The 15,590-nt window shown below is 31.1% G+C and overlaps 1 protein-coding gene and 1 long non-coding RNA gene across 2 annotated transcripts; both read right to left on the bottom strand.

The window, feature by feature from the left end:
• Nucleotides 1-241: 241 nt before the first annotated feature.
• On the bottom strand, nt 242-15,425 carry LOC136968378 (RAC-gamma serine/threonine-protein kinase-like). Its single transcript, XM_067262392.1, has 9 exons — nt 15,399-15,425; nt 15,123-15,329; nt 14,790-14,884; nt 14,578-14,714; nt 1,219-1,304; nt 1,065-1,140; nt 856-993; nt 703-782; nt 242-328 (listed from the first exon to the last, which is right to left on the bottom strand). The coding sequence occupies exons 1-9, from the start codon at nt 15,423-15,425 to the stop codon at nt 242-244; spliced, it is 933 nt and encodes a 310-aa protein (XP_067118493.1).
• LOC136968379 (uncharacterized) lies at nt 13,914-14,334 on the bottom strand. The gene is made up of 3 exons (XR_010879654.1): nt 14,259-14,334; nt 14,050-14,187; nt 13,914-13,976 (listed from the first exon to the last, which is right to left on the bottom strand). It is a non-coding gene; the product is annotated as an uncharacterized lncRNA (long non-coding RNA).
• Nucleotides 15,426-15,590: the final 165 nt, after the last annotated feature.

The following is a 15,590-nucleotide window of genomic DNA, read 5'->3' as shown; positions in this document are numbered from 1 at the left end:
GTTCAGACAATTCGCCATACAAATCCTACGTCATTATTTTTAATATCCACCACACAATACGTTCAATATTCAACACACAAACTACCAAAAACGATTGAACGCAATTAAGTTCAATTCGAAACTATTAGTTGAAATCATTTAAAAATACAATTGAACTTTAATTACTTATAATTAACAAAATCATATAATAAATTATATTTTAAAAAACATTTTTTAAAAATGTATATATGTAGTGAATCAATCAATTGTGAACTGATTCGGGCCAAGGAACATCATCAAAAAATCTGTGTATTCTGATGTCTCCTTCTTGCAGACGTTTGTTCGGATCCTGAAAAGACAAGAAATCATAAAAATTAATCACAACAGTTGATACTGTTTTAATTATATTTTTATCTGTAAACTTTCAAAGTCAACTCGTATTACAGCAAGTTATTCAGCTTCTGATTACTGATTAAAATTTGATTATCACAAACATTGAAATTAAGTATTCAACAGTGTTGATTAAACAAACTGAATTACTTATTCAAATATTCACCTAATTATTCAAAAAATGTGTTGAAATGTTATAAAATGAACGCGTTTCTTATAATGAAATTCTCATATTAAACAACGAAAATACTAACATTTAATACTTCGAAATGTAATGAAAAATAATTATGCAAATGAAATGTGTCGTGACTACAGTAGATATTATAATCTTACCTTTTGTAGTAGATCCTCGATCATGTCTACGGCATTCATCGACAGTCGCTTTGGATACTGCAACTGAGCATTTTGAGCCACTGAAAAGACAGGCTTACATTACTCACATCGTTTCTTTTTATTGTTAACAAATTAAAAATAACAACGGCTTACTTTTCGCTATCTCGATAAGGGACGTCAGGTCCATATTGTCAATGTAGTTAAATATTTTCAAATAAATTTCTATTGGAGTTTTTCCAATTAACATCTCGTATAAAACGATTCCAAATGCCCACCAATCGCAGTAAGCATCTGTAAGTAATCCGTATTAATTACAAAAGTTAAACGAAATGATTCGATTAAATTCGAATAGATCACCTTACCGTACGGTTTTTCCTCAAGAATTTCTGGACAACTATAGAACACAGTGCCGCAATAGTCTCTGGGATTACGTTCATACTGACGGAAAGAAACGACGATGTTATATGAAATGTGTAGCTCTACGAAACATAGGATATTACAGTATACATTACTTACTGTGCACAGACCGAAATCGATTAACTGTGCTCCTTTCGTCCTATCTATCATGATGTTGTTGGAGCTAATGTCCCTATGAATTATTCCTGTCAAAGACAAAAATAAATTCGTCATACGATTTGCATTTGGTAAAACATGAATAAATAAATAGATTTAGAAAATCACCTTTGTTATGAATAAACGTGATAGCCGAAGCTACTTGAGCAGCAAGTATTTTGGCTTCGGCTTCCTCCAGAAATTTGTTGAGGCGTATGTAAGTTGTCAAGTCCTTTCCGTCCACATACTCGGAGACAAAACAGAAACTGAAAAAAATAATTATTAGTCTATAGAAGCATAAAGTGTTGCCAATAACTCAAATGAAAAAATTAAAATTTACTGTGATTTCAATTCGAAAAAATTTATTAACGTCACAATATGGGAATGACATGATGCGGACGTCCATGCTGATTTTTCTCTTTCTATCTTACGACTCTGTAAATAAAGACATTTTCTTAATATACACTTAATTAAGAATATTCTGTAGATATTTTAAATTAATGTTTATAGAACATCGCTTAGTGCATCATCAATGATTAAATAAGTTTTCATAAACGTGTAATAACATAAATGATGTGTGAATTGATGATTTTTGAAGTCAAGAATAATGTAATATACGTGTTCTGTTTTTTGACGCCGTATTACAATCGAAAATAAAGCTTAATGCATACCTGTTCGAGACAATAGCGCTTTTTCTTGACGGTTTTTAAAGCCACTTTATCATTTGAATTTTTACACCGAGCCAAATAAACTGTACCGAAACTCCCCTTTCCTATTCTTTCAAGGTCATAATTGTTTTTAAGAACGTGTTTATCATATTTTGATGAATCCAGTCGAATTTGAGAACGTGCCAAATTATTTTCCAATTCGCAGTTCTGAAATCGCAAAATCAAATTATAAACTTCTTTAATTGAAGGATTGTATAAAGAATGAGTCATAAATAACGCTGATTTTCCAAGAGAAAGATAATTATCTTACCTTTGTAGGACAATCTGTAACTTGCTGTCCACTTGGTTGAGCATCATCATCTCTCCTGTAAAGAAATTCGATTAAATCGTAATTAATATTAAATAAATCTCAATTATAAATGTAATTAATAAGAAAATTTATTCTTTCTTTTGCTCTTTATAACTCCACATTCGCAAAAGAAACTTCTTTAGGCAGCGCACCATTTTTGCATCGCAATCGCAGCAATAGAATATTGTTAAATGCAATCACGTCATTAATTATATGAACTTTAATTCGCGTATTAAAATGAGCTTTTGGAAAATCTTTTACAAAGTCTCATCATTGTTTTAAATGTACATTTCTGTTTCGTTGCCATTAAAGCAAAAAGTTTAATTTCTCTGAATTAACAGAGAAGTTAGAATTTCTTATTATTTGTGATTTCAGCTTGTGTTAAAACATATTGCACTTGGATGGCTCCCTTCAAAAATGTGTTTAGGTTGTCTGTAGGAGCCTATATCTGCAGAAGTAGTTCAGGAAGAGCAAATAAGTATCGTAGCCATGAAGAAATGAATTCATCCGTTGTTAATGAGTGATACGGAGGATGAGGGGCCGATCTGATTGTTAGTACAAGCAACGGTTTTTTTAATCAAATCAAAGCTTTTAAGCTACAAATTCACTTAGATATAAAATTATATTATATTTGGATGTAAAATCTCAATAAAAGGAACCAGTTTCATAGAAATTACATTATTTTTCAAAGTAACAGAATGCTCGTAACCTTTTCTTACATCTTCGTATTTACATTCATGTTCTTTTTTCATGAAATTTATAAAGAAACCAGACGTGGAAACTTTAAAGATGGGAGGCTCCGATTAAGTATCCCAACCTACCCAACCTCCAATGAAAACTGGAAGTTATGTTATTTCAATTCAAGAATTTCCCTGAAAAGGTACAATTTTCAATGTTGACTCAGGATATTATTTCTTCATATTATGAAGTTTAGACTATTTACAAAAATTTTTTACATATTTGAGTCTATCTTTTAATCCTTTACACTACTCCAGAAGTAACAGTTACTATGGTTATTTTGAAAAATAAACTTTTTTTACAAAAGGTAAAAATAGGTAAAAAACTCACAAAGTTAAAAACAATCCAGTGTCAGCCTTTTATTAGAGATTCTCACACTTTTCCATTAAAAACACAAAGAATTCTTCGCACCATATTATTTTTTTCCAATTTATAACTGCTTCTAGCCCTCTGGTGGTAGATTCGAGTTTTTTACATCATTTGCATATGGTACAACAGATTGTCCTACAAAGGACAAACTGTTGTACCATATGCAAATGAGCTTTTTACCATATGACAGTGTTTTTAATGGAAAAGTGTCAGAACCTTTAATAAAAGGTTGACACTGGATTGTTTTTAACTTTGTGAATTTTTTACCTATTTTTACCTTTTGTAAAAGAAGTTTATTCTTTAAAATAACCATAGTAACTGTTACTTCTGGAGTAGTGTAAAGGATTTTTTATTAAAGTGTTTTTATATTTTTAACTATTATAAAATGTTAAAGAAGCTTAATTTTGAGGATAGTGATGGGTTTTATTTAAAAGAAAGAATAGTGTAAATGCTAATAACGAGTAAAATCGTCATTAAGTCCGACCCTACTGAAGATTCATCTCCCTTTATCTCATCACCTACTCGACCTTTAATCTTCAAAATTTAAGAGCATCAAACCCAATAATACACAAACCTGCCTGAATAATTTCAAAAATTTTCGACCAAAAGCACATTTTCATTTAGATTTCAATTATATTTTATAAATTTGTCTTAAACAAATTATTTCTAATCACTTATTTGTTATTACTCCTTAAGATTTTATTTTATTCTGATTCTAGTTCTAATGCGAGAACCGAGAGGGGAGAGCTTCGTGCTTGACCCGCTTACCGGCGCGGGCTGGAGGAGTCCGTCACTGGGTCAGTGGATGGCGATGAATCGAGTGGAGGGGATAGCGGGGTCGAGATAAGGTGTCGGTCGTATTCAAGGATGACAGGCATTGATATACAACAACATATTTAATAAAGAGATAATATACTACAAGACTAAATTACAACAATACAGTTCAACTAGGAAACGACAATACTGTTGCCTATTCGGCTCGAACGTCCGGTTGCGATATTCGGTTAACGTTCGACCGGAGTTATTATTGTCGTATTATCTTAGAACTAGGCTTATGCTAACTTAGAATTATGTGAGAGAGAGTTTCCAAGACTGTCAATACCTCGGGTCGTTCATATCTCTTGGCTTATGCGGGTGAATCGGTAGACACTTGCCGATCTAGCTGAATATCGGAGGTGGACTGTCGGCGATTATGGCGGACTATGGGCCGCTGTATGGTAGGACGATTCCTGGGTTTTCCGTTGATGTCCGCTAGTGACAGCTTGGAGCTTGGGTTGGACCCCTTTTTATAATCGTTTTGCAGAAACTGACTAATGCATCGGATGATATAACTTGTTCTTAGTTAGATTTGTGTCTAGTAATTGTTTATATTAACTTGTCACAAATCGAACGTTTCGTACTATTACTCATTGTAATAGGGAAGAAATTTCCAATGGACAATAGATGATGATGATGATTACTCATTCTACCTCCAAACGTTTATATTAGGTGTCAAACAAGTGAATCATTAGCGAGAGATCACTTAAGATCATGATTACAATGTTCCCTCTAATTGTTTTTGTAGCTGAGCGGAACGTGGACTTCTCGGAGCAAAAAAATTTTTGCTAAGCAGATTCTGAGCAAAAATTTTTGTGAGCATATATATATATATATATATATATAAAATCTTATTTTTTCCTATACAAATTAAAATAATTAATTATAAAGTACAGATTAAAATTTATTTTAAAACATATTTTTATACAAAAATCATCTTTTGTCAATTCTTTAATGTATTTAATGGAAATATACATAGCAATAATCATGTTGCAGAGTGAAAAATAAGTAAACAACAATTCAAATCAGTGTGCGTTCTCGCCTGCGCGGCACATAAATTCTTGTGCGCGGCAACAATTTGAAAAGGCGCGGCCGCGCAGCCGCACAAATTAGAGGGAGCATTGATCATGATTTGTCTTGTGACCTTAGTAATGATTGTTTGAAGTAACCCGATTTTCAATCGTCTCACCGATGACAAAATCGAGTGTCTTATCGGTTGGTTTTGCTTCGTCATCCTTTTCTTCCCGGAGGGGAAAAGGTTAGAATCGAATTAAACTACTGTTTTAATTAATTATTACTTAGTTAATTGCGTGCTTCTCGCACTAACGAGTAGTTTAGCGTCAACAAGTAAAACTTTGAATTTAGCTGAGTTTACTTTTTATACGATGACGCGAATTTGAATTTGTTTAAATAAATTATAAAATCTATTGATATTATTCGTTCGAATAAGAGTAGCACCTATAAAAAATAGAATGGTGTCAAAAGACAGCCCGAGGATCCTCAAGAGATCGACTCCGTTTAAAAAGACTGTTTTGTTCCACAGGTTGTGTAAGAACAGAATGTGAAAGACTTGTTGTTTTTTCAGAAATGTGAATATTTTAATCTTATTCAAACTCTCATTTGCTATAAGTGTGCGTTTTCGTAATACAAGATTGTAGCAGGGAGGAGAGACAAAGCGATATCTCAAGAATCGCACGACTATGTCGGGCGATGTATAGTACAGTACATAGGTCGCTAGTCTTCTCTAGGCTTATAGAATTTAGTTCGTTTTCGAAATGTGATTGTCTTCTTTTGACGACACTTTTCTATTTTCCATTAATTGCGACGAAGAATTTAAAAGTGTAACGAGTCCCTTTATATGTAAAAAATACGGCCCATGACTTGTTTACATTTATAGTAGAGTGAAAACTTTCTAACTCAATTGTCGCGCTTCCTGACGCAATCGATCGCTATACAAGAATTGTGACTTCTGTGCCCAACAAGTGCGACGATCACTGCTGTCTGTCCGGCACCAATTCAATTTTGTCGCCACACGACCAAGTATTCTCTTGAAAATCTGTTGAACGAAAGTGTAGTAAACTTTGTTTCAACTATCAAATTTTTCAACTTTTAATTTTACATAATTGAGATTTTCCTCTATTCCATTATTATTTTGTTTGCATTTATTTATAATAGCCTTTATAATAACATCTAATTGTTGGAAATAAAGGCAAATATAGTACAAAAATTAACCTTTAAGTCGTTTAAGTCATCAATAAAATATGTAAAATCGCCTGCGAATATAATCAAGAAATATAATAGTTATGAACTAAATATCGGGATTGTTTACAAGTATTTGATTTTTACCATCATTTTGATGTCATGGTCATAACACTAGGAATTAAACATACTTGAACTATCATTCCAATAACAGTAAAAATGTAAACATTTTCTGTTTAGTCTCCTGGCATTCCAGAAGAATATTGATTTACAGCGCTGCACTTATATGTGTTTATTTTTTGAAATCACTCTAATATCTTTCAGATTAAATATGTGAAAGATTGGCCATCTAAAATCAATTTAAAAATTATTAATAATATGAATGTCTTAGTGCACTTCAGTGCGAATATATCTCATCATTGCAGGTTGAATATTATTTTTTTTCTAATAATACATTTCTAATAAGTGCAATAGTAACGTATTCAGTGTAGTAGGAGTCTTAATACCTTAGTGAATTTGATGTCTTATTATTGTAGATATAAATAAAATTATAAAATTAACTACAACTACGCTTCTATGTCTGTTTCGGCTCCATATATAAAATATGTAAATTTTTATAAAACGCCGATGGTGTTCTCAAGGATGACTTCAAAGCCACAGAAAATTCAATATTAAGCATGGATATTAAATCTGTAACTTTTTAATTGATATTGTTACAGTATTTATTTCCGAGAAACCGTCTGTGTAGCATTGAGAGGTAAAATCGAATGTTTCGAAGCAACACATTTTGAATCTACTCCCAACCAGATGTCTCTAATCTGTAGCAACATGTTGAATACGGTATAAATTCCATTGTATACCTAAAATTGGTAAGACAGTCATCAATTAATTATATAAACAATCACTTTACTTACTAATAACAGATATTTAATCATTTACCATATAAGATTTACTGTTTTCATTATTATGTAACTATATATAAATTTGACTGTTTTGTTGCATTTAAAAAAGAATAGTTTGATCAGTCATCTCCGTATGCAATCGTCTTATTTCAACTGCCGTTTCCTTCGAAAACATAAAACAATCTCCACAACTGAATCCAATTTTATTTTCACGAAATTTTTTCATGAAATCCAGCATCTGTAAAAGAATTGATTTAAAATGGCAAAAAACCATGCAATTATTTGTAGAAAAAACCTTTAGTTTTTCTTCTAATCTGAAGTTTCCTGCTCCTAATTCTCGAATTTCTTGAAAAGAATCATCAGCCTGAAAATCAAATAACGTTCAGTGTTAGGAAAAGTGGATTTACCGAAGCAAACAAAATGTGACTTACAGCTGAAGAAACACGAGAAACAACCAGAGAAATAATAATTGCTCTTGCGATAGAAATTGTAGTTACCAGACAAACGAAAACATACAAATGTGCAGGGAAACCGGGAAATACCATGTCGTATTACAGAAACGATACAAAAGAAATACTAAAACCGTATAGAAAGAAAAGGGACCGGCTCCATTTATCATTGAACTGATTTAAAAATTCGCGCAATTCGTTGTGTTTGATTATCAATTGTTGGATAACATCATAAAAACAAGTAGTTTTAGCTCTCTGCAGATCATTAGACAGGACATGGAATCATTTGATTATTGTAATTAACATTAACGTGACTATTGATACCTCCCAAAACAATCCGGTTGCTTCGTACAGAACGCATAAATTCAGGAAAATCGCTCAGACGGTTGCTCTAATATAGTTTGCACGTTCTTCGATTCTTTTGTAAATGAGAAAACTAATCGTAGCCCAGCTTACAACCAGCACGATAGGATAACTGCATTAAATTTTATGCATTATAAGCAGGCAAGCACTATAATATGCTTGCCTGCTTATGTATTTGCTTGTTACTGTTTTATGCATTGTTGCTATAATCATTCGCTTATGTTATATATTATTACTAAATAATATTATAGAATGATTTAAATATTTTACGTTTATTTATTAATGGATTACTAGCTAAGTTTTCATGCATTTTCTAATTTATATGAACGTGGATGGTAGCAACTTACCTAGAAAATTTATTTAAATAAATGTAAAGCTTATCGAGAAAAGTACGAGTATATACAGAATTGAATATAAAACCAGAAAAAAGTAGTGCAATTTAACAGAAACAAGTAGAGAAGATCGTATCTGTTGCATACCAAATTTCTCCTGACATGCCACAGGTTCGCTGTCTTAGCTCTAGTTGTTGGTACACAAAAATTTAAAAAGCGTATTAAAACTAAATTAGCAGAGAGAGAATAAAGACATTTAATATATTTATATTTATAAGTGTGGAATTGTTAAAAGCCATTAGATGTAAAGAGATACGTTAAAAGTGTTTCAAATATTATCTTGTATAGTTAATCCTACTGAATGAACCTCCAAATAGACAAAAAGGTTTTTTTTAACGAGATAACATTTTTAATGCCCAACTTCAATGTAATGCTTCATGTATTTTTTGAAACCGTGTCCTTTTTCGGATTTGACGTATTAAGCATTAACTTTGTAATGTATTCATAGACACTTGGCAATTTTCATCTTTATTTGTTAGTTGGTAACAAATAAAAGATGAAAATTGCCAAGTGTCTATGAATACATTACAAAGTTAATGCTTAATACGGCAATGCTTCATGTTTATAGGTTTATATCAAGCGTATTCCTCTCTTCAATTAATTCATTATCACCCACTAGCAATTAGTTTTGTGATTGACCTGTAGATTTAAACTTGTATTTGTGAGTTAAGCCTGAATCTCCTCACAAGAAAGAGCTTTTAGTGAAGAAGACGAAAACTCTAAAAAACCTGGCAACTTTCCTGGCAATAATGAGATTTTATTTAAAAAATAACTTTTATATTATTAATCCTGTCTCTCTCCACTGTGGAAAGGAATTTCGAAAAATCCCTTGTTAGCGTACGTTCTTGTGACGTACTTTAACTATGTACCAAATTTCAACTTTCAACTCCTAACCGTTTGGGCTCTGCGCTGATTCTTCTTATTATTATTGTTATCAGCTCGTCTCGATTATATATGTTACAGTAAAAACCCGTTTTTAGTGAAAACGCGTTTTAACTAGTTGAAACTAGTTTGTACTGGATGTCATTCTTAAAACTAGAATTTACTGCTAGTCAAAAACGAATTTGAGTTAAAACTAGTTATAACTAGACAAAACGGGTTTTAACAAAATGGCTTAGTAAAAAGTGTTTCGACCAAGGTTATTCAGCTAACACGTTCTTATAGTGTATGATGAATTTCGTATCGCTTTAACCCTTTTCCCCCGACATCTTGTTTACGTTTATTTTGCGATCCCTCCTAAGGCAATATAGGTCAGTCAGGCGATATTATTTTAAAAATTCACCAAAAATCAAATTATCATTATATCTATATAAAAAAAATATCACTTACATTTATTTATAACTTTAGTTTTAAATATGATATTTTTCAATACATTTTATTAGAAAAATTTATAAGAAAAAAATAATATATATCAGAACTGACACATAACCTTGATAATTTGTAACATTTTGTGAAAATTAACATTGTCTAGTTACATAGTTGTATGCTGGTACTGAGCCAGAAAGACGTAGAATATTGTTTTGTACAATTCGATATAACACTTATGCATGTATGTTTATTCGTTGTGAAATTATCGCACATTATATCAAACATTTGTTTGAAATCAAAATTTTATACTGCTATCAACTAATATAATGAATTACTATACTTTATTCACTTCGTATCGGAACGAGATTATATCTATTGTTAATAAATTTTACAAAAATCGATATTTATTAAAGTAACGATGACTCGGTACCCTCGAAGTTTTGCTTAAAAAGCCAGGGTACCGATCGATCGGTGCATTCAGGGACAAAGGGTTAATTAATGTTAATAACACAGATGTGTGACCAATATTTTCAATAAATATCGTATTAAATAATAAACATGTTTTAATTTCAATCATCGCTTTATTTATTTCCCCCAAACATATTTATGTAGCTAAAATTAGTTTTAACTAATGTTAAAAGTTAAAAAGTTAATGTTTGATTTTAGTTTTATCTAAAATCAAAACATGTACAGCAGTAAATTTTAGTCTTAACTAGACAACAGGGGTAATAACAATGACATCCAGTAAAAACTAGTTTCAACTAGTTAAAACGCGTTTTCACTAAAAACGGGTTTCTACTGTAACATATATATAGATAAATTTTCGGGTGGCGCCATCTGTTATTACATTTTGTTACAAAAATGTTTTTACATACTAATTATTATAACTTGACAAAAAATTTAATTTCCAGGGAGGTGATGAGTTTTATAAAATTTGTAAATGCTAATAACGAGTAAAACCTTCATTAAATACAACTTCACTCGAGATATGACAAGTAACACTCTTCTAAACAACCTTCAACCACCAAAGTTTAATAGAATCAATACTTCTAGTACAGAAGCTACCATGCTGAATTTCGTTTCTTTAATCGTTAAACCACCTTGAGATATTAAACGTGATACACAAACAACACAAACACACACATATCCTGGAAATTTTTTCCATTTTTTAACATTTTTAGTTCAGCAGTCTGAAAACTTACCTATTTGCAAGAAGATCGGAGGGTCAAATTTGACACGATTCCAATACTTTCCTTTGTCATTTATACATAACAATTGCCAAAAGTGAAAGGTGAACGTAAAGTCTAAACTTAACACTACAGTTTGTTTGTTAAGTAATGGCAATAGAGCTATCTGCCTAGAAGGCATACTTTCTGGGAGGTCTTTTTAAGGGGCCTCTATTCAGGCGTTACAGGCGTGGGGAAAATCCGAAAACTCCACATCCTGATCAGGAGTGATCTACTTAATCTGGAAAACAGAGTCAATCAAGCCGTAAAACTTAATTCGCTCAATGGGAAACCCCATAAACTTTGATAAACTTTTAAGCCGTATTACGGTTCACGGCTTTAGTGTGTAAAAGTTGTTGCCTAAATTTTGGAAAAATATATAACAGGTTAATTAAGAGGTGTTTTTCTTTTTTACCAAAACACAGGTAAAAAATTAATAACTGGTAAATTTACCGGAGTATAATTATCCTAATTTATCCGTATACCAGTAAACCGGTTACCGATAACGCTGTCACAGGTTGCTATTACTGTATTTAATTTATAAACAACTGAATAACGTGCATTTATTGTATTTTTAATATATATTTTGCATTAGATGTGTTATTGATACAGGATTTAACTATTCTTGTATTCTTTATCTTAGTCTTTATTCACACTTGTTCAGACAATTCGCCGTACAAATCCTACATGATTCTTTTTAACAATACGAATGCTTGTCGTGCAATATTCAACACACAAACTACCAAACACGATTGAACGCAATTAAGTTTATAAACTTCTGAAACCGTGTTCTTTAGTTTTTTTGATTCAATAACACAAGATGTGTTACCATTTGAACATTTGGCTATAATTCATCTTTATTTAGTTGATTTTTCAGCACACTAGGCCTACTCAAAAGATTACAGGTTAGACTTTCAAGAGTTTTATACAACAAATTACATAACATTACACAACACGGATAGCCGTGTTTGCATCTAGTCATAATGCGTTTATATAGATTTGCATAATTTAACAAGTTACAATTATTTAATTTACAATACTACAATTTTATTTAGTTTACACCGTTAATATTAACAAAGAATTACTTATAGAACATTTAGCCAGTTTTCACTTATTTTTAGACTTAAATTTTTATTAATACTATTTTTAGCATTAAGAATTTCAAAACTTTCTTTAAATTTTCTATTAGGCCTATATGTATTTTTTCATTATGTCAAATTTCAACGTTTAACTTGTCAATGTTACAATCATTTAGTACACAGTGATCATGAAAAACAGAATTTATTCTATTATGTTTTAAATCTGCAATATGCATTATTAATCGTACATTCAATTTCCGTTTTGTCTCACCTATGTAAACATTAGTATTGTTGCATGTGCATGGAATTCTATAAACAACGCTTTTTGCTTCACCTTTTTCATGTTTAATTATTCTTGTTAGTTGTTTTGCCTTAATCTAGACTGTAACTTTTCATAATTTGGTACTAGTTTTACGTTTATTTCTTTTAATTCTTTTTCAATCTTTTCATATAGACCTCTTATGTAAGGAAATTTAATATATCTGATGTTATCATTTGTTTTTATTCTTTCGTATTTTTTATCGTTAAGCATTTTTTCGCAGGTGTTAATTCTTCTGTTGGGGTAGCCATTTAACATAAATTTTTTTTTTAGTTCGCTTATATATTTATTTCTTTCAATGGATTTACTGGTTCTTGTATTAATTTTAATGTATTCCATGTTGAAGTTGTTCTTTTTAATATACATAGGTATGTTAGAAGTATAGTGAATTGTTTTATTTATAGAACATTGTTTTCTAAAAGGGTTGAAGGTTATGCTAGTATTGTTTCGTTTAATTGTTAGATTTAAGTAATTAATGCTGTTATCGGTACTATCACTATTACTTCAACTAAATAATGATGAAATATAGCCAAGTGTTCAAATGGAAACACATCTTGTGTTAATGAATCAAAGCAATTAAGTTTAATTCGAAATGATTAATTGTATCTTCAAATGATTTCAACTAAAGTTTAATTAATTATAATTAAGAAAATCATATAATAAATTATATTTTCAATAATAAATTTTCCAAGGTATACAAACAAAAAGCTTGAGTCCTTTTTTCTATTTTCTTCCTTTATTCCGGTCAGGAACCACTTGTTGTGAATCGTCTAATGGTATTTTGTTCGTTATTTTAGAAGTTTTTTTGATTTCATGTCGCCAGCTGCAAAGTGGTTCCTGACCGGAATAAAGGAAGAAAATAAAAAAAAGGACTCAAACTTTTTGTTTGTATACCTTGGAAAATTTATTATTGAATTTAAACTTCAATTCCTGAGTTCTGTACAAAAATTATATTTTGAAAAACAATTTCTTATGAATATATACATTAATATATATTTAATCAGTCAAGTGTGAACTGATTCGGGCCAAGGGACATCATCAAAAAATCTATGTATTCTGATGTGTCCTTCTTGCAAACGTTTGTTCGGATCCTGAAAAGACAAGAAATCATAAAAATTAATCAGAACAGTTGATACTGTTTTAATCATATTTTAATCTGTAAAGTTCCAAAGTCAACTCGTATTACAGTAAGTTATTTAGCTTATAATTACTAATTAAAATTTGATTATCACAAACATTGAAATTAAGTATTCAACAGTGTTGATTAAACAAACTGAATTTGTTATTCAAATATTTACCTAATTATTCAGAAAATGTGTCGAAATGTTATAAAACGAACGCGTTTCTTATAATGAAATTCTCATATTAAACAACGTAAATACTAACATTTAATACTTCGAAATGTAATGAAAAATAATTATGCAAATGAAATGTGTCATGGCTACAGTAGATATTATAATCTTACCTTTTGTAGTAGATCCTCGATCATGTCTACGGCATTCATCGACAGTCGCATTGGATACTGCAACTGAACATTTTGAGCCACTGAAAAGACAGGCTTACATTACTCACATCGTTTCTTTTTATTGTTAACAAATCAAAAATAACGATGAATTACTTTTCGCTATCTCGATTAGGGCAGACAGATCCATATTGTCAATGTGGTTAAATATTTTCAAATAAATTTCCATTGGAGTTTTTCCAATTAACATCTGGTATAACACGATTCCAAATGCCCACCAATCGCAGTAAGCATCTGTAAGTAATCCGTATTAATTACAAAAGTTAAACGAAATGATTCGATTAAATTCGAATAGATCACCTTACCGTACGGTTTTTCCTCAAGAATTTCTGGACAAAGATAGAACAAAGTCCCGCAATAGTTTCTCGGATTACGTTCATACTGACGGAAAGACACGACGATGTTATATGAAATGTGTAGCTCTACGAAACATAGGATATTACAGTATACATTACTTACTGTGCACACACCGAAATCGATTAACTGTGCTCCTTTCGTCCTATCTATCATGATGTTGCTGGAGCTAATGTCCCTATGAATTATTCCTGTCGAAGACAAAAATAAATTCGTCATACAATTTGCATTTGTGAAGAAATGAATAAATAAATAGATTTAGAAAATCACCTTTGTTATGAATAAACGTGATGGCCGAAGCCACTTGAGAAGCGAGTATTTTGGCTTCGGCTTCCTCCAGAAATTCGTTGTAGTGTAAGAAAGTTGTCAAATTCTGTCCGTCCACATAGCCGGAGACGAAACAGAACCTGAAGGAAAAAATTATTAGTCCATAGAATCATAAAGTATTGCCAATAACTCAAATGAAAATGGTTAAAATTTACCTCGTACTCATTTTGAAACAACTTATTAACGTCACAATATGGGGATGACGCGATACGGACATCCATGCAGATTTTTCTCTCTTTATCTCGCGCCTCTGTAAATAAAAAAAAATTATCTTAATTTACACTTAATAATATCTACATAATATTTTTAATTAATTAATGTTTATAGAACATCGCTTAGTGCATCATCAATAATTAAATAAATTTTCATAAACGTGTAATCACATAAATGATGTGTGAATTGATGATTTTTGAAGTCAAGAATAATTTAATATACGTGATCTGCTTTTTGACGCCGTATTACAATCGAAAACAGAGCTTAAAGCATACCTGTGCGAGACAAAAGCGCTTCATCTTGACGGCTTTCAAAGCCACTTTATCGTCTGAATTTTCACACCGAGCCAAAAAAACTGTACCGAAACTCCCCTTTCCTATTTCTTCAAACTCGTAATTGTCATTAAGAGTGTGTTCGTCATATTTTGATGAATCCAGTCGAATTTGAATATTTGAATCAAGATTATTATCGAATTCGCAGTTCTGAAATCGCAGAATCCTTTAATTATAAACTTCTTTAATGAAAGGATTGTATAAAAAACGAGAACTTACCTGTGAATCGGAAATATCGCCCAACATACGGCAACAACAACAGAATTTATAGGATGCATTTCTGTAGAATTCTATAAATTTTCTCCACTTTGAATTTTTGTCTGGGAACTGTGAATTTTCTTTGTTTGAGAGGTAACACTTTGTTCCGAGACAATTTCCGTCCAACTAAGAAAAATTGATAATCAAAGTCAT

This window comes from Centruroides vittatus, unplaced genomic scaffold (genome assembly GCF_030686945.1).
Source record: "Centruroides vittatus isolate TY-2023 unplaced genomic scaffold, ASM3068694v2 contig_1451, whole genome shotgun sequence".
NCBI lineage: Eukaryota > Metazoa > Arthropoda > Arachnida > Scorpiones > Buthidae > Centruroides > Centruroides vittatus.
This window is presented reverse-complemented; position numbering and strand designations above follow the sequence as displayed.

Bases quoted from the DNA above. Each gene is read 5' to 3' on its own strand.
- LOC136968378 (XM_067262392.1), bottom strand. From the start codon at position 15,425: ATGTTGGGCGATATTTCCGATTCACAG. The intron at 15,330-15,398 runs GTAAGTTCTCGT...CTGCGATTTCAG, and splicing joins GCGATATTTCCGATTCACAG to AACTGCGAATTCGATAATAA. The intron at 1,305-14,577 runs GTGATTTTCTAA...TGTCTTTGACAG, and splicing joins CACGTTTATTCATAACAAAG to GAATAATTCATAGGGACATT.